The 24,743-nt window shown below is 39.5% G+C and overlaps 1 protein-coding gene across 11 annotated transcripts in view; it reads right to left on the bottom strand.

Annotated features, from left to right (window-relative positions):
- Window positions 1-233: 233 nt before the first annotated feature.
- Window positions 234-24,743, bottom strand: part of PDLIM5 (PDZ and LIM domain 5) — a 131,813-nt gene continuing 107,303 nt past the window's right edge. For all 11 annotated transcript variants that reach the window (XM_041424433.1, XM_041424435.1, XM_041424430.1 and 8 more), the window contains 5 exons: window positions 16,785-16,959; window positions 9,603-9,783; window positions 8,476-8,596; window positions 4,235-4,350; window positions 234-3,639 (listed from right to left, as the gene is read on the bottom strand). In XM_041424433.1, the coding sequence (XP_041280367.1) occupies window positions 3,550-3,639; window positions 4,235-4,350; window positions 8,476-8,596; window positions 9,603-9,783; window positions 16,785-16,959 (683 nt within the window). In that variant the 3' untranslated portion in view covers window positions 234-3,549. The remainder of the gene's footprint in view (window positions 3,640-4,234; window positions 4,351-8,475; window positions 8,597-9,602; window positions 9,784-16,784; window positions 16,960-24,743) is intronic.

Below are 24,743 nucleotides of genomic sequence, written 5' to 3'. Positions count from 1 at the left end.
CCAGGAGGCTGGTGGTCCTCCTTATCTCAGAGGAGCTATCACTGGCTCATGGTCACCTTGGTGTCACCAGGACTCCCTGGTCCTTCCCTGTAAAACAAGCTAAAAAAACCATAAAACCTGGACAATGAGCAGCTCAAATGCTATCTATTCCTATGTACAATCATGGCTTTCCTTTACTGGCTATGTTTAAGGAAAAGAAAGTATCCAACAACCACAAAACTGAAGACAGAGAATTTCAGGTTTTGAGTAGGGTTTATTTGCTTGTTATGTTTTTCAATTGTAATTAAATTTGCAAATGTGAACAGACAAAATTTAATGCCAAAGATCATTAAACACAAGCAAAGAAATCACCAGGATTTAACAGCTGGTATTTTAGCATAAAACAATGTTTGCAAAGCAGCTGGCATGGCTAGATGATGCAAGTAGCTCTGTGAAGAAACAGGTACACAATTAACAGACCAGCACACACTGAACCACAACTCAACTCCTGCTTTTATGTTTATGGCATTGTTATATTAAGCATTTATATTTACATGTAATCCTGAATTATTTCATTACAACTTACTGAAACTGTCATCATGGATCAATTATCCACTTATAAAGACATTCTACCTCCAAAGAGAGTTAAGCCAAATTCTCTCACAGGCAGTTTTGGAAGAAAAACAATGACTGACTGAAAATGCATGCAAAGATATACAGTAGTTAGGTTACTAATATATTTGTCCTGACTCATTCCCTCATAACATGAATGCTATATGTGTATTGTGTGACAACAAGTTGGGAATCCCACTAAATCCCCAAGTGATTTTTTGCTATGTCAAGTCTGCATTCAAATACACATTTATAATTATGTCTCTCAATGCACGTGCATATGTGTGCATCTAGAAAAAAATTGTATTTGAACACACACACTCAGACCCCAAAAGATTCTAGAGGTAAAGGCAGGCTTAAAATAAAACAAAATAATACCAGGATGAAATAGTTCTAAACAACAACAACAAAAAAAGGTAATAAATATTCAGTGAGATATATGGCATTATTATAAAGTGCTCTACTAAAATCTCACTTATTAAAATAACAATAAAAATTATGTTCCTTTTAATTGATTTATATAATTTGGTAAAGCCATTAAATATTCATTATCTATCAGTGACTATGCTTCCTTTAAAATTTTAAACAAATAGATAAAAGCAGAAATTAAAAGGCAAAGCAGCTAAATGAAGCAGTTCTATTGGAGCCTTTCAGGCTTTTGTCCTCAAATTCATTAACGACTGCAAAATTTCAAACCCTAGAGCATATGCATTAAAAATAAAATTCCAATTAAAATTATGAAGCTAAACAAAATTTAACTGGATTTTAAGGACAATGACAAACTGAGAAGTTTTTATCCTACGTTAAAATGGCAAGATTTGAATTGCAGAAATTACGGAACGCCTTTTCCTGTGCATTTCTCCCTCTTTCCTCACACATGTGCAATAAAGCTCCACTGAAACCTAGTTCGTAGGTCTCATTCCTCCACATTCCACTTAATTTTAAAAGCAACCTGGCTTATATGCTACTGTATCTTGTCCAGTCTGCTTCCACCCTTCTGATTTTCAGCCAAACTCACAAAAGGGTAGATCTACAAGAGTGTAAACATTTTAAACAGCTTTATACCGTACCACCAAATTTCTTATTTACCAACATTCATCAAATTGACTAAATTTCTTCTGTACCACTGGAAGTTAAAAAAGAAACGTGGTAATATTGAACAAAAACAACTTCAGGAAATAAAGTGAAACAGCCCCACAATGTGAACCTGTCTCACTGAATTAATAAAAAGCCAAATATATTTTCATATTTCAGTACAGCAATTTTGAGATTTTTCCCACCTCTTTTGCTGATGTTCCTCATTACAATTGCTTTACTCAACCATAGCAATTTTTTTTTACTTTTTTTATCCACGGTTTTATGGATAAAATGATCCCTTGAATCAGTAAAAAAACCCACCCCACAACAACAAAACCACTAAGTGGTTATTTTTAATGTCTACTAGAAAGAGCACTAAAGACTAACAATTCAGCTCTGACACCCCAGTTGAATCAAACAGCATGTAAATTCGGTTTCCTTCAGGAATCTGCTCTGGTCCCAAGAGAGACCAACCCCTTCACTGCTGAGCAATTCTGCTGAAGCAAATTCACCTGTGCAGAGTAGCACATCTCCTCCCTGGCTGCTGCAATTGCTCCAATTAAACCAGTTAAGCCTTAATTTGAAGCTAAGGGGGACTGAGCTGGTGCACTGGTCTTGTGCTGCCTCTCTGTGTGGATGCAAAATTCCTATCAAGCCACAGAATCAGCTGATCTGGCTAGCAGCAAATGCATAATGACAGCATTGTCTCTCTGCTCCCTTGCAAGATCTGAGAGGTACTGAGCTGCTTAAACCAATGGAATATCATTTAACAATACATTCCCTACATCTGGAAGAAAAGAGAAAAATAAATCCTTAACTAATAAAAATCCTAACAGCTGAGCAAGTTAAGTTTTCAGTAGGCTACCTGGCACACCACCAATATATATATTCATGAGCTACATGGTAAAGAATGTACTGAGAAAAAACCAATGTCCTCAGCTGCACTTCAGCAGCTTCCCTCATTCAGCACCAGACTCTCATCTTCTGGATACAAAACGCTGTTACCTGCAGATTCAGAACAATTTCCCCTTTACAAGGCACTTAAAGCTACCTAAAACCTGAACTGCAAACAGAAGAGTTGAAATTTCATGCTCCCTTAAGACTTGATCCGACATTTTCATTCTATCAAACACACCCTCAGCAGCAGGGGGTTTTGGCTAGTGTTCTGGTAGTACATGAGTTACAGAGAAGTATCCCATTTATGTTTTAAGTGGCATCTCTAAATAATCTTTTTACCTGCATAGCCACTTAAATGCTTTGTAAAAACCTCTGTCCCTTGCAAACCCACCAGAAATTCAAGTGCAAAGGCACAGGTACATGGAATCATGTAGGAAGTTTCCTGTACACAAATATCAGATTTAAAATAAATAAATAAATTTGGAACTATATCTTTTGTGTAATCTTATCTTTACTTTGAGTACTTTTTAATGGAGTTTAGCTGCAATACTTCTGGACACACTTTAAAAACATGACTGAAATAAAGTGATCTGAATTGCTGAATCCAATCTCCTTGTATTTGTTGAATAGCAGCAAGACTGAGACCTCTAATACCAGGTATTTACTTTTATAGATGCTTCACTTCTCATAATGAAACTGATAAATGTGGTCATAAAATCATGAAATACAGTAATGTCCAAAGCGTAGAGAAAAAGACACTCTAATTGTCTGGCTTGGGTGCAATTCCTGATACCTTTCTTTTTATGAAGCAAAATAATAAATGATAAACACTCTGAAAAATTAGTGTACAATCCTTCCTGCAAGTTTCCACATAGCTTTTACATTTTAGAAAAATTTGGCATAAATAATTTTAACCAATTATTGAACATGGACATTTTAACCTTTCTGCTCAGTACATTTGTTACACAAGACGAGCTCGAAGTTTCAGATGTTGATAGAGTGGGCGTGTTTCTTGCACAGTGGCTTGTCCTTCTTGGAGAAGAAAGTCTGGCCCTCCAAACTGTCACTACATACCTGAAATGGGGTAAGAAACAAAAGAACACCCAGTTCAGATGGATTATTCAGAATTCAAAATGCCAAATCATGGTATTGTTCTATGCACAAATATATTCAGAGTAAGAATTACCTATTTTATTTAGGAATCTTCTTTTTATGTAATATTAGTGGATGGTGTAAGTATAACCTTTTTTGAGACAAGAGGTGCTTAAGTGTGAGCACAGTTAGATTCAGAATTCAAGGAAAAAAATCCCAATCATTAATATTGAGGCTTCTCTTTAAGGTTTTTTTGGTCATACAATATTACAGTGTCCTTATGTCAAAAGCACTCTTACTACTTTGGAAACACAGCCCATTTCCTTACGACCTTCCACACTTACTGCGAGGAAGTAAATGTTGAGGGTCAAATGCTGGGACACAGGGCTGCAATCCAGGACACCTTTGCTCACACCCGTGCCAAAGGCTTACAATAGCAACACACCTTCCAAATAGCTGGGAAAGCACTTTTTGTTCGGGCTCAGGGGATTGAGGGAGGTTAGAGCTGTTAACTCCCATATGGGTCAGGCTAGCACTGCTGCCAGGGTTTGTTTAAAGGCAGAGCAGCTTTACTTACGGAGCATACAAAGCAGGTGTCATGCCAAGTGTGGCCCAGGGCTTCAAGAAACCTGTCTCCAGCTTCAATGGGGAATTCACAGCCGTGGCACATTGTACCAAAGAGGGCATAGTAATCTGCAAAGAGATACAAACAGCTTTTAAAGCATATGCAGAAAAGTAGGACTGACCCTTTGAGAGCTTTGCTCTTTCATTGCCAATAGATTTGGACTTGCTCAGCTTTATTAGACTGGGTATACTGAATAAAGAGCTCCTGGATTGAAAGCCTGGGATGTTGACTTCTTGTTAATTCATTCTCTTCCTCGTCCTTTCAACTGGGCAATACTTCCATATTCCTGGTGTTTCATTTCCTTGAGATCCACAGTGGGCTGGAGTGAGGGAAATGCACTCCTTGAGTGAACCATGTGAACTCCACATGCTCCATATGTTCTCTCCAACTCTGCTTTGAAACCACACCCCAGCTGTTCACACTATGACCTTCTCAGAGAGTAATGAACTCTGACATACATTCTGGTGCAATTTTTGCCCCAGAGTGCATTACTCAAAACCATGTAATCATTAGCCTTCTGTCCTAATTAGAGTCTAGAAAGTTGGATCATCAGAATATCTTTCCAGTCACTGAAGTACATTACATGACTTTTAAAGAAACCAACAAAACAAAACCCCAAAACAAACCAAAAAACCCTTCCTCTCCTTTACTATGGAGAAGCCTCTCCAGCAATCTCAGGGAGCGGCGACTAAAACAAATGGCATTGAACCATTCATTTTCCCCAGCCCAAGTTGTCTGGTCTTTTTCACTTATTTCAACTCTCAAACACCCCATTCTAGGAAGCAAATGTTTTATTCCTGCAGAGACAGCAGTAGCATTAGTGCTATAACATGAGAGAATTTGGGACCAACACACTAACATGGCAAACATGCCATGCAACATTATGACTTCATAAGATGAACTGCAGTCAAAGTGACAGCCATGATGAAGCTTTGGACTCCATCTACCAGTAACAGAGTGTTACTACCATAGTAACGCTCTGCCTCTAACAGGGAATTTAGATGCCAGGGGTCGTTTTCAAAGGAGAATTATAAAGGGTGGGAAACTGGGTAGAAGTGGATTTTGTTTCTCACCTAGACTGTACACATCTGCTGAAGCTCTAATGCTTATTGAAGCAGAGCCCACAGAGGATCATCAGATGTTAAGCCCAAAAGAAAAGTCCTGGTTTTGTTTCCTAAGATAGTGTTTTGTGTGATGACCTCCCAGAAAATGAATCATCATAGAAGACATCTCAACAGGATGGGGAACAAAAGTGCTCCGGAATAGCAAAGCCCTTGATAGCTGCCAGTGGCAAGAAATTGCTTCACTGATCACCTCTATTAATCCATGCTACTGGAATGAATTTTTAAGTGTTTAAGAACAAAGAAAAATAAAAACACTAAATGGTAGGACAGGCCTGTGCAAAACCCCTGCAGAACACGGTCTCATGACTGTATTCTTTCAGTTCTTTATATTTGTGGTCATACAGAATCTTACTGATATTTTCCTGGTGCCAGCAGTTAAAACCTTTTGTAAGTTGGCCTGTGGTTGTGTTGATAAATTTATTGGCTTTTCTTCTGAAGAAAGGGCAGTAGATAAGGCAGAATGAAGGGCATCAGCTTTCTTTTGCATGCTTGAATTGCGATACCACAGAAGCCTTCCAAGGCAGGCTTTTTACATAGTCACATATCAGTGCTTCCTGCACACAGCATTTTCAAAACTAGGCTACTAACTCTGCCCTTAAAAAATATTCAAAGTTGTAGATATACAGACTTTTATGTTAATTTTAGCCTCAACATCTAAACCCAGAACATTCTGCAGATTAATCCCCCTTTAATACTAATAGCTGACGCTGTTATAATTTCAAATACAGATTTAAAATTAGAACTCTCCTTTGCACTAGGAAGAAGGAAAGTTGGCAGTGACATTTACTCCTTATTTCTTTAAAATTAGTCATAGACTCATAACTCCAGCTGGATTGAAAGTCTTTGAAAAATTAATATAACTCAAATTAACATCTAGTTAGTGAGCCAGAGCCATTACAAAGTATCACTGCCAATAACACCTCACAGATTGTGTCTGCATTAACTTGCACTAGCAACTTTTTATCTCAGAAATAAACTTTGTAAGAAGTGCAGTACACTTGACATCTCACCACAGTTTTTTCTGCTTATATTATAGAAAAAGGCACATTTTGCACAGGAATTGTAACAGTAGCACAAATCAATGCACTGCACGACATGCGGGTCATTTGGTGGCTGGAACAAGAATTGAACCTTAGGAGAACAAATCCTGTCATGAGTTATTGATTCCTCCAGTACTATTTTTGAATCATCAAATGGTTTCAGGATTAGGGGCTTCACATGGCTTCAGGATGAAATTTCACCGTGCTGTCACACTGGAGGATGCCACTCGTATACCCATTTCCTCTGCTGCTCCACAAATTCAATAGGAGCAACACCCTACCCTACATTTGTCACCAAGTTAGCAATAACCTACTGTGTCCTTTTGTATCAGCCAACACCTCATTAAAGCAGCACTTACAAGAGAAATTTTGGATAAACTGGCCTACTTCCCTCATGCTTACAGTACCTAGCACTCTCCCTGGCATCCACTGTGAACAACTTTGGGATCAGAAGGAAATCTAAGCTCCAAAGAGGTCATTAGAATTTCATGCTAAATCTTTTCTGGTCAATCCACTTCTACATCTAGTGAAACTGCAATGTTCCTAAGAGTAGAAGGAAAACCATAATAAGAGTCCAACCAACAGTTCCAACACAGCATGCACTGTGAAAACAGATAGTTTTCATACAATTTTGTCTCTTCAATTTTGTGGGAATTGTTTTACAAATTGTTTATTTCTTTCCTAGCTCAGAGGAGTACATGGAAAGTTTTAAGTGAACTAGAAAACCAACTTAAATAAAAACTGTTCACACTAATAATAACAGGCTGACAAGAAGCTCAGCATGGCCTGGCAATGTGCACTCACAGTCAAGAAAGCCAAATGTATCCTGGGCTACACCACAAGAGGAGTGGCCAGCAGGCAAGGGAGGGATTCTGAACCATCTACTTTCACTGGAAGTCCTGCATCCAGCTATAGGGCTCCTAAGAGGGCATGGATGCGGACCTGCTGGAGCACATCCAGAGAGGGTCACACAAATGCTCCGAGGAATGGAGCACCTCTCCTCTGAGGAAATGCTCAAAGAATTGTGGTTGTCCAGCCCAGGAGAAGAGTAGGCTCCAGGCAGACCTTACAGCACACCTTCCAGTACCTGAAGGGGGCCTAGAGGAAAGCTGCAGAGGGACATTTTACACAGACAGGTAGTGATAGGACAAGGGAGAATAAGTTTAAGCTGAAAGAGTACATTTATATTGGATAATAGGAAGACATTTTTTTACTGTGAGGGTGGTGAGGCACTGGAACAGGTTGCCCAGAGCAGCTGTGGATTTCCCATTCCTAGAGATGTTCAAGGCCAGCTGGATGGGGCTTTGAGCAGCATGGTCTAGTGGGAGGTGTTGGCCAAAGGGTTGGAACCAGATGATCTTTAAGGTCCCTTCCAACTCAAACTATTTTATGATTTTATAAAAAATGTTATGATTAGCTGAAGTGCTAAAAACCAAACCAGAAATGCTCTGAGAACTTGTAGGCCACATTGTTCATTTAATATTGCCCATCAGGCTTTCAAGTGCTCTAATTTTATCATTGTATTTTTCCCCTGACAGTTTTTTTATCCTTGATCCTGCAAAAAACTACTTGGACAGACTGCTTACTCTTGGAAGCCCCTCAGGCTGTGAATAAGGCTATTCAGAGAAAACCACACTACTCCACTGCCATTTGCTTGTGTTTGGTAAATAAGCAGATTCACATAAACTTCAGATTACTTTAAAGCCAACCAGAAAGTCACCTTAAAACTAACACTTTGATGTATCACTGATACTCCAGCTGAGGACTTAACAGGAATAGGTAAAAATCAGTGACAAGAAGGCTGCTGCTGCTGAAGCTGATGAAGAAATCCTCACCAACTCCTCCTGCTGCAAACGAAAGTGTCTACAGCAGCAGCTATTGCTTTGAATTGACATATCAAAGTCACATGAAATTGCTGGAGTGCTTCTAATGTGTAGCTTGAGAAAAGGGAATTATTATTTTTCCCCAACCTTACTGAGCTCTGCTTTGCTGCACAGCTGCAGTAAACTTTGGTTGTGTCGCTTCTTACCCGTCTCACAGTAGGGATCACCATCTTCTAAGTGAAAAACATTATTGCGGATGGGGTTATGACAGGCCACACACACGAAGCAGGAAACGTGCCAAGTTTGTTTCAAAGCATTTATTACTTCCTGTGGGGATTAGAAAAAGTGTTAGGAACACATTATTTCGATGTGATGACTAGAATTGTGGTAGCCATGCCTCCACACTTGATGCATTTCAAGAATACTTTGTTTCCTGCTGCTACTTTGAAAATGGGTTGTGCACACAAGTTCTGCAATGTTAAACTTAATGAGGTGCTTTATTTATGGTACATCTCCTTATTTTTCATGAGCAATCCTTTGGGGTCTTAGGCAGGTTTGACATAGAGTTGGACAAGTTTTAACTCATTTGTTCAAATTCTTAATTTTAATCAGGATCTCACCCATAATGGGCTCCTGAAATAAGAAAAGCAACATCTCTCCCTTCCCTTGAAGTCCGTGAGGAGTTAATCAGAAGACATCACACGGAAAATTATGACTGTTCTATGCTGTTTTCAAAGATGCTATAGTGCCAAATATGACTTGAGAATTGTGCTGCCAGAGCCCTGCATGACCCCAGTTACACAAGAATGCAGACACATTGCTGTCTGCAGCGAAACAGCAGCCGATCAGCTGGCAGGCTCAAATGAGCAATATCAGTACCCAGTAGGAGAACGCGTTTTTCCATCTACATTAACACTGGGAATATTTCAGTTCTTCTCATCTAGCAAGCATTGTGCTCTTAATGCTCAGTTCACCTAAGGAAGATTTTTTTCTTTTTACTTCCCTCCCCCACTTCCCCCTTTCCATTCTGTGAAAAGCTGCCAATTAAGAGCATGTTGCTCAGGAAAATTTGGTAACATCTTCACAAAAACAGGAGCTGAGCTTAGAAGAGCCAAGGAGCCTACAGCACCTTTTCTCAAAGACACTGAAAAGGTTCAATATTAGAAGATCCAAAGTTTGTATTTTGCATGTGAAGAGAGCAGAAAAGGTGTGTCAAGAGTATATTTGAAAGAATGCAGACTGGGCCAGGTAAAATGGAATTCCACAGCAGAGAAAAACTGAACACTGTGATTATTGTTCCCACCAAAGAACAGGCCACTTGCTGGTCACTTACCCCAAGGATCTTCCTCTGGCACTTTGAACACTCAGGGGCAAAGAACTTCTCATAGCAGACCTCACAATATAGCATCCCTTTCTCTTCCACAAATCCTATGTACGCCATGGAGGTTTTGCAGTGGGCACAATTAAACTCCTCTGGATGCCATGACTTTCCCAAAGCCACCAAGAAGGGTCCTCTGAGTAGAAAGAAGATACATAGTCAACAAATGCACCTGGGCTGGCTCCTGCAAAAGCTGTTAATAGATTTATCTGCAATAGCTCTGTGCCATTACTACACAGTTCACACAATACATTGCTCCATCCCTCTTTCCTCCTACAGGCTCTAAGAAAGTTCCAAGTGTTGTCTGTATCCATCTCCATTGAACTCTCTTCTAGAAATGCCTGCCCACAATAAACACTAATTCTTTTCACTTCACTGCATTTCAGAAATCTTATTTTAGAACTACATTAAAACTACAGTGCTGAAGTGTCTGCTAGGGAAGCGAAGAAGAATGTTTTCCATGTTCCCAATTCCACCAACTGCAAAAAGATATTTGACTCAGTGACATGATCAGCTCTCCTATAGTCTGCATTTGTATTGAGACTACAAATACAAGCAGACTTGACCTCACCAGGAGCAGATAACATCAGTTTCTTCTCAGACAAAAATTAAATTGCTGTCCCTATCCAACAAGTTTCTTACAGGATAATCCATCCTAGTTATAGGAGGATTTTTTTGTACTAAAATAGGTCAATTTTTTCCCAAACACGCAGTTTCCTCTAACATTTGCAAATGCAAAAAAGCTATATTTTTAATACCATTTGTCTGGCTAATGTAATGCAGTTAACAAGAAAATAAATTTATCCATTTTTCAGTCAACAAAAAATGCTCAGTTTGTAACTCATGAATCCCAGGTATATATCATTGTCTCTATATTCGTCTGAAAATATATTCAGTATGTTAATCTCTTCAGTGAACATATTTACTTTAAAGAGGTGCCTCCAAGGTCCCACCAAAACTCAACTTTCCAGAATTTAAGTTTCAGATGAACTTTGTGGTTCATCTCCCTCACCAGATTTCCTGTTTTTCCAACACCAATAAAGATGTAATTCTTTCAAGTTCTGAAAAGTGAAAAGATGTAATTCTTACTTTTTTTTTTTTTTTCTGATCTAATGCTGCACTTAAAAAACCCTGAAAGTTACTAATATGACCACCTGTAGCTAAACATTTTTTTGGAAATCAAGTAACCTACAAGAACATTTTTGTGTAAGATTTTCATATGAACAAAGCAACAGCAATAAAGGAAAAAACCCCACACAAACAAGAAAAAATCCAAATAACCCCCCACAGTCCACCTTGAAATTTGCTTATGTTGACTCTAAAATGAAAATATAAGTGGGCTGAGGACAGAGAACAATTTCATCAAGGATAGAGTATAAAGACTGTAATTTCTCTTCTACATTTTCTCTGGCGACACCGTATTTTCAGCAGGTGAGACGTCCAAGACAAGGGACTCAGACTTAGGATAGACTGAAAGGTTTAGGGTAACCCAAAGACCTTGTAAGGTGATGAACATCCTCAGTCTGGGCCAGTTTCTTCTATTCACCCCTGTTTATTGGAGGGAACAGAGTGAAAAAGGGCTCCTGAAGAGAAGTTTTAAGGAGGGAGCTGGGGCTGAGTGCAGTTCTCCAGCCCCTCTCCCTGCGGATGTCTGAGCAGTGCAAACACTGACCTAACCCGATACCCTCCCACTGCTCTACAAGCACCTTTTTACATCAATACCCTCTCAGTTATGTACTGATCAAACAATACAAGCCCTTATGTACAACAAAGTGCCCTCAGAGCACCGTGTCAGCACAGGCTAATTTAACAGATTCATTAACACAGGGCTGACACTAAAGACGCTCTCCCAGCTCCAGGTAGGATTGAGTTTCTGGCCATCTGCACTGAAATGACAGGCTCAGCTCTGCAATGGGAAGCAGGCATGCCAGCAACAGGAGGAGAAGGAATTTTTACATCTGCTGCATTTAGCTCTCCAGAGTTTACAGCCCTGACGTGTGGAGGTCAGCCATTCAGGACAGTGTGCAGGAACGCAGACGGACCAGGAACAGCCTGAGAGCGCTCCTAGGGAGTTCCTCTCCCAAAGCCCCCAGACAGCTGGGGCTATGCCCTGCACAATGTCTACGAGGTGTTCCATTAGTGCACTGGCTCCCTGTGCACACATGTCCAGAAGAACACTTTCTAAATACAATTTTACTTTCAATCAGGCCGCAGTTTAAACATGTCAAGCTGATACTGTGGCTTAATGACTCCTTCAACTTAAAAGCTGCCCAAAGCACATGGAAGAAAAAAAAAAAAAAAAAAAGAAAAAACCTGCCATGTAAAATACACTAAAACATGATATTCAGAACTTGGAACTTGGAGGTGTTCCCAGTCTCTGCATAATTTTGCCATCAAAATGATAGCTTCCAGTAATGAATGCATTTAATTCCTCTATTAATTTGAAAAGGACTTTAAAGCCTCAATTTGAGTAAGGGGCAGTATGCCCACTCTCATGCAATGTGACAGAAGTAGCTAGGGGCATGCAATGCTAGGAAGATGTCTGTAGATTCTTCATCCTTCATTTGTTCCCCATTTAATACCAAAACCAATAAAAATCCCACATGCCTCCGTCAACTAGAACATATTTGTAAAAGCAGTGCTAAAATACCACAATTCCTACTGCCTAAATGGGATATGGGATGACCCACCTGGCAACAGTTGGCTATGAATGTGCCTCTGCCCCAGGCTACTTTGACATGCTGAGCATTTCTGAGCCAATTTCTGGCATTACCACCTAGACCACGTGAACAGAACTCAGAGATGAAAACAAACTAATAATTCATTTATCATTTCTTGGAAAGAAATTCTGATTGATTTACAAGAGTACTTGCAGAATCTAATGCTCTAAAGGTATATGATTTTAGTAGCCACCTCAGACATCTGGGTTCTGCATGCAACAATGATATTGGGGCAAACTGAAAAGAGAATGAGTAACTTAAAGGAAACAAGTGCAACTTCAATGACTTAACGCTCATAACTGACTATAACTTCATCAGTATGATCATGATGTATTTTATTAATATGCCAGTAATTTAGTTTCTCATGTGGCTTTTATTATGCTAGTAAGCCAGAACTGAAATTTGGTGGTAGAGAGATCAAAAAGGCTCTCCACATCTGCTAGGAAGGCCAATCACTTCACAGTTAACCATACAGCAGTTCTACCTTCTTGCAAGTTTCTTCTTCTCCTCCCCTGAAAGTGCCAGAGTATACAATTTGTGTACAGGAGATGCTGAAGGGAAGCACCATTTGTACTTTTTCCTTTATAGTTTTTTGCCTTTAAAAACAATTAAGCTTTATGAAAAGGTGATAAAGCCAAGGCATCATTCACAGCAGCCATGCCAAAGAGCATGTTCTCAATGGCAATCCAGAGAAAACACATTTGGACTTCAAAGGAAAAGCCAACTCTGCAGTGCAGAACTTGGTATGGCTGTCTGGGAACCAGAAGTCTTCATCAGGAAATGCCAGAAGTCTGCCAGACCGTCACAGCAAGTAGATCAAGAGAAATTCAGTTTGCCTCCAGCTTTGATTCTTTTAGACAGGGAAAGAAAAGCTTACTTAATGAAGCTTTGGAAAAAACTGGAACCTTCAGACAATCACTGTGTGAATAATTGAAGATATATTAAAAAGTTATAAGGTATCTCTAAAAAAGGTTTTGGCTAATCCAGCCATGGTTATTCTATGCCTGAGTGTAAAGTAACCAACTCCAGAATGCATTTTGGCTTCAAAACAGATGTACAATGCAATGCCATTTGATCCTCCTCCTACCTTTTCATAGGTAAAGCTACCACTGAGGGCATGAAGTGTAATTATGCTAAAACTTGAACTCAAAATGCCATTGCAGTCTTCCACATCCACTGTATGCTGTGAACATGAGGCATATTTGGCATTGATTAATGCACATCAACTCATCTGGGAACACTTGCTTTTAATAATTGAGCAGTCATTTAACATATGAAGAAATATAAGGATTTAAACACCACCAGCAAATTACAAAGAAGTCAGATGTGGGTACCAATTACTATTCATGAAAAGGTGTCACTTACAAGAGGTGACAATGGCTTAAGTACAGTCAAGTGGGGATTCTACAGTTTGCTCTCACTATCCACTAAGGAGTAAATGTTGCTCCACAGACCAGTAGACTGCCCTGCTTAGAGGGCAGCAGCTCATCTCTTTTTTGTGATCAAAATGGGGGAGTGGGGAGCAGCAGAAAGTGGTTTAAGGGCCAAGAGGAGAGGGGAACTGTTCAGGACTGAGACCTCCCAGTACAGAGCACCAGCACACCCTGATAAACCACAACTGCTGTAAAATACAAGGAAGCCTATTGTATGAAAGATGCAGCATATAGTGCACCTTGTGTTTGGTTTAAAACTAAAATAACAGCACAAAAAAGAAAATTAATAGTTTCTTGCATGTTATCCAAATCCCAGAGAACAAAAAGGATAGAACACTAAAGACAAATAGAATTATTATATGGGCCAAACTATTCAAGGAATCAGATGAATCTCATCCCAAAAATAAGTACTCTTTTTCTGATATTAATCTCTGATTTTTCAATGAAGAAAAAAAAACTGGAATAAGATGCATAGGTGCACCTGTGTTGGGAATGTGTGTAAGTATTTTCTATTGCTTCAAGTGGGTTAGGTTCAGATATTTTTATTTTATTTCCTTGATGTATCCAGTGAAAGTAGGAATAACTTTTCCAAAACATCACAGATCCATTAGTAAAGAGTCTTGTAAAATTAACCCCAGTGCTAACCAAACTGGTAGAGAACTACCACAACAGAAATCTCACGGAAACAAACAAGCTCGACTCAGTTCACCCCTAAAGATAAGTGACCTGCATTGGCTGGTTCTGATATAGAATCCAAGCCAGGGCTCAAGAGGCTACAAAAACCTGCAGTGGAATGACTGATTTTCTATTATAATGAATGAAAATTACACAGCTCATGGATTTCCTCATTTTTCAGAACTTCCTAATCAATAAAATCTCTTTCTTTAATCTTGGTGAAACATAATGCAGGCTCTCTTATTTTGTCCACTGAAAACATGGGATATAGATAAATAAATTTTAAAATACTATTAAAAAAACCATTACTTTCCCCTTGTAGTTAAACAATCCAAATGACTGAATAAGCAATAAGAAAACACTTTGGAAGAATGCATTTTTTTTCAATAATCCTATGAGATTTCTATTTTAGGGAAAATAAAATGCAAGGTGCATAAAAACAAAGATGATTTGCACACTGGCAATAAAAGCAATTACAATTCCCAGAATGAGACAATCATGACTAATTGTCAGAAACCACTGACTGAACAATGCAACCCAGATTCAATTCTTCCTCCATACAAAATTCTGGCTAATGGTAGCATATCTTATGGGATCAGCAGAACTTATTTAACTTAATCTCTATTTGCAAACTTGCCTTTGTGTTGTACCCATGTCATACAAGTCAAGGACAATAGCTACCATAATGTCCAAAGGCCAGGGAGCCATAAGAGAGCTCGAAATCCAGCAATACAGGAACTTTTTATCAATCCAGTCCTAGTAATTGTTGAAACATCCCTTGCTTTTCTTCTTCTCAGTTAGAAACTACACTTTAGAAATCAACATTAGTCTTTCTAAGGCTATGCTCTCTGTTTGGTTTCCAATCAGCTAATATTCCCAATTCTATTGCAACAGGTGTATACATGAAAACTAACTTGCTTACTTTTCATTGGTTTTACATTTACTCCATTCCATCCAGCTTTCTGGTTCTCTATAAAATGGACTGTGAGACAGTGATTGTTAACAGTTCACAATATTTTTCCTCCAAAGTAGTTTCACTCTTGGTTTCGTTAGATAACCCACACATGAAAACAGTGTTCTGCATTACCAAAATAAAGCCTTAAAACACTTGTGACTAAAGAATCAAGACCCACAAAAGCAAAAGAAAGCCTTGCTGTGAGAGAGGCTGCAGGATGAACAGAACCATAGAATCCTTTAGGTCAGAAAAGACCTGTAAGATCACACAGTCCAACTGTTCATTCAGCACTGCCAAGTGCTAAGCCATGTTCCTAACTGCCACATCTACACATCTTTTAAATACCTCCAGGATGGTGACCCCCAAGTCCTCCCTGGGCAGCCCTCTCAAGTGCTGGACAACCCTATTGGTGAAGAAATTTTTCCTACTATCCAATCTAAACCTCCCCATCACATCTTGTGGCTATGTCCTATCACTTGTTGTACATTATTTCCATACTGATAAAAGAATAATAAAAGTACTACTGACTGCTGACCTGACTGTAAAACTGCTGACTCCTTCGAACCAACCTCCACATCACTGCAAGCTCCTTTGAGGCAGTTGTAGAGAGGGGTAAGGTCCTCCCTGAGCCTCCTTTTCTCCAGGCTGAACACCCCCAGCTCCCCTCAGCTGCTCCTCATAGGATTTGTGCTCCAGACCTTTCCCCAGCTCTACTGACCTTCTCTGGATATGCTCCAGCATCTCAATGTCCTTGTGGTAGTGAGTAGCCCAGAACTGGACACAGGATTTGAAGTGTGGTCTCCAGTGCTGAGTACAGAGGGACAGTCACTGCCCTGGTCCTGCTGGTCACACTTGCTGATACAGGCCAGAATGCCACTGGCCTTCTTGGCCACCTGGACATACTGATGGCTCATGTTCAGCTGCTGTTGATCAGCATCCCCAGGTCCTTTGCAGCCAGGCAGCTTTCCAGACACTCTGTCCCAGCCTGTAGTGATGCCTGGGGTTGTTGTGACCCAAATGAAAGACACAGGACTTTGCTTTACTGAACCTCATCAAACTGACCTCAGCCCATTGATCCAGCCTGTCCAGATCCCTCTGCAGGGCCTTCCCACACTCCAACAGAGCAACACTCCTGCCCAACTTGGTCTCCTGCAAGTGTGACTAAGTATGCTCTTGATCCCAGTCTGGACCATTGATTAAGATATTAAGCAGGACATACTCCAATACAGAGCCTGGGGAGCAGCCCTGGTGGCCAGTGGCCAGCTGGATTTCACTCATTCATCATCACTCTCTGTGCCTGGCCCTAGAGCCAATTCTGCACACCCCAGAGTGTCCCCAGCAAGCAGACACACACCTGATGACCTGGTTACAGTGTGCACACATGGGAGTGCGCTTCCCTGCTGGAATATGCTCCGCCCGCTGAACCAATGTGTCTTGCTCATTTAGCTGAGGTGTTGTTGCAGCTTTTTCACTCGGGCCAGTTGTTCCAGGTGACTTAATACTGTTTGATGTCCATCCAGTGAGAGGAGCTGGAAAAAGAATGCCAAAAGCTTTTAGAGGACCATCTTTCAGTACCAAGTAAATTAACTTGAAACACAAGCAACCAACAGCATTTGCCTAACATCATTGTCCAGTGTCCATACCTGCCTCCTTAAAGGAACATATTAAAAAGCACTCATTTTCCCCTCCTCCTCCATTAAGTTACCAAGTCCTACCTACTTTATGAAATGTCTGTGAAATAACACAGAATGGTTTTGGCTAACTTGGAGAGGTAGTGGACAAATTTTAACATGTTGAAGAAGTTAGGTAAAAGAATATACAATCTGTGAAGGCATTTTTTTTGTTTTAGATACAAAAGCTGAAGCCAAGAACATCAGTATATGAATAGAGGCAGGAGAAAATGACATACCTACTCAAAAAATTTCACAGTGAGTGCAATAGATCATACATCATTACTAACATGTTAAACAAGAACATGCATTCAATACAACATGTGTAGGAACTTAAACTAGAGAACTGTAAAAGCAAAATTCATTTCTACATTGAAATTAAACACTGGTCTGGATCAGTTGATTCTGCCAATCTGAAGCACTCCAAAGGTCATGTTCACATCCTCCTTATAAAAGTATGACACAAATAAAACCCTGACATTTTCAGAAATGTATACACTACACACTTCCATGTGTACTCAGGGTTTCAGAGCTGGAGAACAGACATAAGCTTTTATGGAGTTTGAGAAATGCATTTACAAAAACAAAAGGCACAACTGATACTGTTGTAAGGGTAGTGAAGAAACAAGCAGTCCTGTGCTTTTCTTTTCCCTCTATTGATATTATGTACCTTGGTAACGTACAAGATACAACAACATGGGTTTATGGGAGCAGTTATTCCTGTCAAGAGGAGGTGTCTTTCTTTTTCAAGTACATTATAAAAAAGCCCACATTTCCATAGCCTTTTGTTTGCAACCACAGGCAAAAGAAACCTGGAGTGTTTACTTGGTGCCCTGTCTTTAGTGCAGCCTTGCTAAACCTTGTAAATCAAAGAGTGAAATTAAGACCTGAGTGGAAACTCAGAGACAAAAAACCAAGCAATGACCAAGACACCAGACAGTGCAGGATGATGCTACTGCTGCAAAGATGCAGCTCCTCAACACCAGAGTCAAGGCGTTGGTATGAAGCTTTGCCAAAAATCTAGTTTGTAGAGCTGTGAATCTTTGTGCTATTTGTCCTCTCTTGTTTTTCATTTCTTCCAGGGAAAAAAAGAAAAATTGTTTCTCTTCATCTCCACTAATGTAATGCTCATCAGCCTCTGTCACAGAGAAAAGCTGCAAGTACTTTTCAGGCAAAACACTGCATTCCCTGCTGAAAGAGAAGTGCCATACTAATTCACAGAGAAGACAGATTTAAGCAACACTGAACCCAACAAAAATACCAATATTGTGCTATTTACAGATTATAGCCAAGCACTATACAGTTTAATCAAAATATTACCATGAACTTTAGCAATCGCCTCCTCTACTCACATGTAGGCTAATACATCTGGAAGAGAAATCCTGTTTAACACCAATGCTTTTGTACTGTAATTAAACTTGGTATTAACCTGCTGATATGGGCTCAATATCTGCTTTTGCTTATTCTTTCTGTGTATGAAGAAGAAATATACTCATATATTTTTTTTTGTTGAAGTGGTTGGTTTATGAAAATTTCTGATATCAGATCATTTCAAGACTGATGTACTTTTGTATCCTTTTCAGAACCTGAAGTAGCAAAACGTATAACAATTCATAAGGTTTGCTTGTTTTATTTTATTTTTTCTTTTTTAAAACAAGACCATATTTCATGTATGATTAATGAATTTGCAATATCTTGAAAAAATAATATCTTTATTCTTGAAACATTCAACATTCCTGAGCAGAAAGAATTTAGGAATAGAGGCACTTGATCTTGAACAAGTCACTCTGCTACTGTAGCTCACTTTAGATTATAAACGCTGCTAAGCTGAAAACCTAGGAAGAGATAAAAATGAAAAAGGTGGCAGAACAGCTTTGAAGGCACGAACAAAAGTGGTGTTGATTAATAGCACTTTCCTCCTCTGTCATCACACATGGTTTTTCAGTTTTCAGATCCTATTTCATGAGAAGACAGGAATACACACTAAACCCAAATCTGTTTGAAGACTGCTTTTGCCATAAATCAAATTGCAACACAGCTTCTAGTGTATCGCTAATTTCTGTTTGGGTTATCTACTGAATCCCAAAGCCCATTCAGACACATCAGCTGTCTTGTTTGCACTGTGTAGTTAAAAAAAAGTGTTTCTTGCTTAAGGGGGAAAAAAAAAAAGAGCACAAACATCACAATTGCTCCCTTTTCTTTGTTCTCATTACAGCTTTCATGATTGCTGTTTTTCTGAATGACGCTTTTCTGAACACTACCTAACTTCAAAGTTACTACTGGCCAGAAGGAGAATTTGTCTATGTAAACCTTCTCTACAAAGCTGTTAGATCAGTCTGAGTTATTTAAAGCACTAAAAAGTGAGAGAAGGAGATAGCCCATCATATTATAAGAAAAACTCTCTTTTAAGCAAAACATAATAGAAACCACACAAATTAGTATTGTGTCAAGCAAGAACTGTGACCAGAGCAACAACAATCTGGGCATTTAGTGTTGAGGACACTCCCTGCCCATGCTCCCAATTTGTGCCCCCAGCATTCTCACAAGGATTCTCCTTCTCTTTGCTGGTAACCACATTAAGACTTTGTTGGTCTTGCACAGTCAAAAATCCACCAGTAAAGTACTGTAGTATCTATACTGATAATAAATACCTTATTTGATATACTGGCTCCTTTGTAAACCTTCTACTGTTCTCTAGATTTATTTATTTATTTATTTGTTTCACCATAGATCATTCTCCCTTCCTCACTGCTTGATTTGCCTCAGCCTTTTATCTTCCTCATTTCCTTCTGAACACCAGCAGGAGAATAGCTTTTATTGGCCACTTCTGTCTTTCCACAGGCCACAAACATACCTTTAACACTTCAGTAATTTCACCAAAGGTTCATTACTTCCACTGCAACCCACAGACCATTTTTTTGTTGGTGGTGACATTTTCGTTTAGTTGGTTTGCTTTTGATTTAAAAAAAAACCCCACTATTAATGCTCCACTTGAATCTGTATGAATTCTCAGCATTTTCCCAACACTATTCCTCCTCTTGTAGCTAGAGAATTTCAAATATTAGGTCTGTTTTCTTGTTTAGATAGAACACTGATATTTCCCATATATTCCTTCTACTTCAACAGCAAGTTTAACACTCCAGTGGACAAGATGTTTTTACTGCAGAGAGGAAAGGGATACTCTGAGTTCATGTATTCTCTTCCCCTCCTTTCTCTTCTCTTCTCTATTCCCTTGGAAATCTTTCAGATTGAAACACTACCACTTGATTTTAAAACATTAGGCCCAAAAAACTGATGCAAGTGTTTTTTTCTTGCAACAAGAAGATTTTACCAGGGTGCATGAGGAATGCCAAAGTAGGTACAAATCTTTACACCCAATCTAAGTGAAAACCTCTCAGCTCTTGGCAACCAGTCTGAGCTCTCCTGTAGTTTGTGTTTTATACTTTGCTTTTTATATTTTACACATATGATTACCAGCTTTGTTCTCAAGGAGTACTGGGGAGACAGATGCCCCATTATCCAAGATGTGGCAAGGTGCATGCACATTTTTAATTGCAAATGGTGACTGATTAGTAATGGAAAAGGAAATCACCCATATTTTCCTGTTGTCACCTCTGTTGCTTGAAATGGGACAAAGGACAGCAACTTTGTGGGTGGTCTGAAGATTTAAAACAAAAATGAATAAATTCAATTAATAAATAAAATAAATAATTTATAAGAATTATACACTCCAACAGGAGCTATTCTGACCTGAGTAACAGAGAGACTTGGGTTCTATGCAAGTCACGAGAAGATGTCAGTGGCCAAAATTTGGAGTTTTGTAGGCTTCACTTCACCTTCACTCTTTTTAATTAAACATTCTAAAGCACTATTGATTTACAATGATGTGTTGTCATTGCCTTTTTTTTTTCCTAAAACCAAAACCACTCTGTACCTGACTATTAACTTTCTACTTTATTAGGTTTAAGTTTAGCAAACCCACAGTGTTTGCTTTCACTGAACTCCTTGGTATGGCCAGTTTAATATTTAACAATCTTTTAGGCAGGGTAAAGAACTGCCTCTTTTTTTTTCCTTTTTTAAAAATCCCAGTGTGACTTTGCCCTTGTTAGTCTAACAATAGGTTGTTCCATCGCTGAGCACATGGATAACTGCAAACAGTGCTGAAAGGTTTGGAAGACAAAGGGAGAAAGGCGGATACACAGCGGTGCCAAAGTCACTTTGACAGAGGTTCTCTGGTGCGTAGCAACAATACAACAGCCTGAACTGTTTAACGCTCACTTAAACATAACATCAGCCTTCATGTAATATCTATAAATAACAATGCTACTCCAAGCAGTGGGAGTGCCAGAACTTCATTTTAAAGTGTTTTAACTCAGTGATTTATACATTGCAATCAAACTACTGCATTATAAATGGAAAATTTAAAGCTTCATACGTCCAATTTTCTGACTTTTCGTAATATATCTGTACTGTAAGAAATCTTCCTGTTCCTTCCCTCAAAACCAAACAGATGGCCGGATGAAGCAACGTGTCTGAAAAGCTCTGCTGTCAGCTCACTGTGCTGGCTGCATGCAACACCCCATCCACTCCCAGGCCCGCATGAAATCACACAAGTTCAGCACAGAGAGCTACAGGACAAGGACAAGGTGAGAAAAAACCAAAAACCTAAAAAAACTCCCCTCAACAAATACAAAACTCAACCCTTGTATTCTGTAGTTATTTCTTTTGTTTCTCATGGAGTCTTGGAAGCAAAGTCAGAGCTAAAGTCCTTTTGCTGATTAAAGGCAGAACAGGACGAATTAAACCATTATCATGTCTTTAAATGCTGGGTGAAAGCTATATGCACCCGTGGAAAATCAAAACAGGTGTCACCTTGGCCCCATTTCAACAGCCCCTGCAACTAGAGGGAATAGTTCCTGTGTTAGTAACCAGCCTTTCAACTGGAAAGGCTCCGGGTAAATTAGCTGTAAAGCATCTTAATTAAAATGAGTATGGTGGTTTTGGCTCGCTCAGCCTGTCTCCTTCTGATTTGTTACATCACATACCGTCACAAATTTGGCACAACTGGCATTGCTTTTATCAAAAAAGCGACTCAAGAAGAAAGAGAAAACCAAGTCCTGTACTACAGCATTGCATTTCTCTGCAGTGGCAGTATAGAAAGCTTTCCACAGATAAGATTTTGCCTCCCTTGCTTTTAGTTCCTCTTCTGAACTCGACAGCTTGGCTTTGCCTGCAGAGAGCATGTCTGTCCAGTCTCATGTAAATTATCTGTCTGTTTCATGAAGCTGATGTTTAACACTGAATTCCAATAAGAATGCATTTACCAGTGGAATGCTGGCTTTTCATATGCTGAACAAATATTAGGCATAATTCTTGGATGCCCTACACCTGTGCATCTGAACAGGACACATCAGCGCTCTGAGCTGGTGACACCTAATGGAGAGGAACTGATCCGGAGAGTCACTCTGTGAACAAGAAGTTACTTTTTAACAAATCAAAGACAATGAACATCGAATTTTGGAAGTCAGTGAATGTTCCCACTTGATATGTGTGAAATAAGCATAGAGCCAAAAGAATCTCTGCATCTCTGTTTAAAGGAACACAAAGAAACATGCATCTGTCCAACTACTGCAAATAATTCATTTGATTGTGCAATTTGGTGCAATAGCACATGAATTTGGCAAAACCAAAACACAGGAAAATTGTCTTAAGGTCATGTTTGTAACAGCAAAGTGGAGTTTCTGTTCAGCAGATCTTGTACTGAGGTACACCAGGCCATTCTGTCTCTGAAAAGCAGGTGGTACATTTCTGTATCATTACTATGATCTGCCCCTTCCTAAAGATAAACATTCAAGTTTTAGAAACACACTAATTTTTTCACTAACTCTACAGGAGTTATAATTTCTTACTGCCATCAAGTTAAGGTTAACATTTATAAATTACTTTGGTTTCACAATGGGTTTTGCTCAGCTAAGCGACTTCACATTAATTAACTTGTAAGAACAAACTCTTGTGGTTTGCTGTCACATGATGATATAATAATCTGGATTAGATGAAAAATTAATTACAGTCCATAAACCAGGATCAGAAAGGTTTTGTATTTTGACCTGTCAATTATAACACTTTTATGGAGAAGGCTTTCTGCTTTCATGAATGGTGACTACATCATGGAGCAACAACGTTTAACAATCTTTTTCAGTGAAAAATGGTGGAACTGTTTTGGGACCTATTTTTAACAGAGGCCATACCAACAATGTAAGAATTTGTCTTAATGACTAGCAGTGTTAACCCAGTTTCTTCCCCATATTCAGACCTTGGCCCTCAATGGGCAAGTAGCTTCTTGAGCTCCTATAATTAGTCCTGACTTTAAATTCCTGTTCTACAAAGGAAACAAATTAGCATGAGAGTGTCCTAAAAACAAAATTCCAGAACTTTATGAACACTGTGATGGTGACACAATAGTTTGGTTGCTTTTTCCATGCAGAAGTATTCCCAAAGCTATCAACTTAACTTACCCAGCATGTATAGCCTGTAAGATCAACAGAAATGATACAGGGGCTGGTGCCATTACAAATGAAACACAGAAAAACAAGTGACAAGGATGTAAAGTGCCGCAGTCCATCCCTTTATGGTACTTAATCCCTTAAGGACTTACTGACAGTACAAACATTTTGTGATAGCACAATATATTTCAGTGCCTTCCTCCCTCTCCACAGCGCCATACTGTTTGCCCTGATGGCCACATTCTACAGTTTGATATATAATTTTTATCCTATTTTCTCTACATAAATAAGTAGCAGAATAAGTAGCAAGGAAGGAAACAAAGACTCAAACTGCCAATAGAGCACAATGTCAAGTCACGCCTAGGAACAGGCTTACATTTTCTTTTGCTTTAAAAATTTCAAAATCATTGCGGGAATGGGATATAAAAAAGAAAATGCAGCAAGAAAGCTATGGATAACTCCAGAGGAGGTAAATTCAAGGCTACCAAGTACACAAAAACAACTTCAAGGAAACAGCAGAATTTTTAAAACAAAGTTGTCTGGGGAGTACTTTTTATGTGCTTGCAGCCAGTTTCTAAGTGTGTTCCCTCTGCTGAAGGGATCATGTGCTTAACACATGTGCTTGCTCAGGATTAGGCAACTGACAGTTGTGCATATTGCAAAATATGCTGACATTCCCTAGCAGCTCTGCTGGAAGGGGATTATATATCCCAGTGATACCAGGCTGAGAGAGACCCTGGGAATAAGGAAACTGGCACAGCTGAGTAAAGGGTCACTTAAAACACCAGTTTTGAACGCTTCTACCACAAACCTTCCCCATCCCATTCTTCTGACTCAGCTGCAAAGCCTAGGAGGAACAAAGGGCATCGACTGTAATGAAACTCTCCAAGAAGCAAACCAGCCTTTCTGGCCACCAGCTGTAACAGTTCCCCTCAGGCCCCCTGCCATCCCACGGGACCCCAGCAAGTGAGCGGGATGCTGCCTGCCCAGCTCCTGCACTGGAAGGCAGGGTGTGGGACTGGCAGTGCTGTGGCTGCCACACAGCCCCTACGGTCCCCATGCCTCAGAAGCTCAGCCCCAGCAACAGGTTGGAAAGATGTCACGTATAAGAAGGCAATTTCGTGTGAGAAATGTAACACT

Source organism: Onychostruthus taczanowskii, unplaced genomic scaffold (assembly GCF_017590055.1).
Source record: "Onychostruthus taczanowskii isolate IOZ18803 unplaced genomic scaffold, ASM1759005v1 scaffold82, whole genome shotgun sequence".
NCBI classification, from domain to species: Eukaryota; Metazoa; Chordata; class Aves; order Passeriformes; family Passeridae; genus Onychostruthus; species Onychostruthus taczanowskii.
The sequence above is the reverse complement of the archived record's forward strand: the minus strand, read 5'-3'. Positions and strand labels throughout refer to the sequence as shown.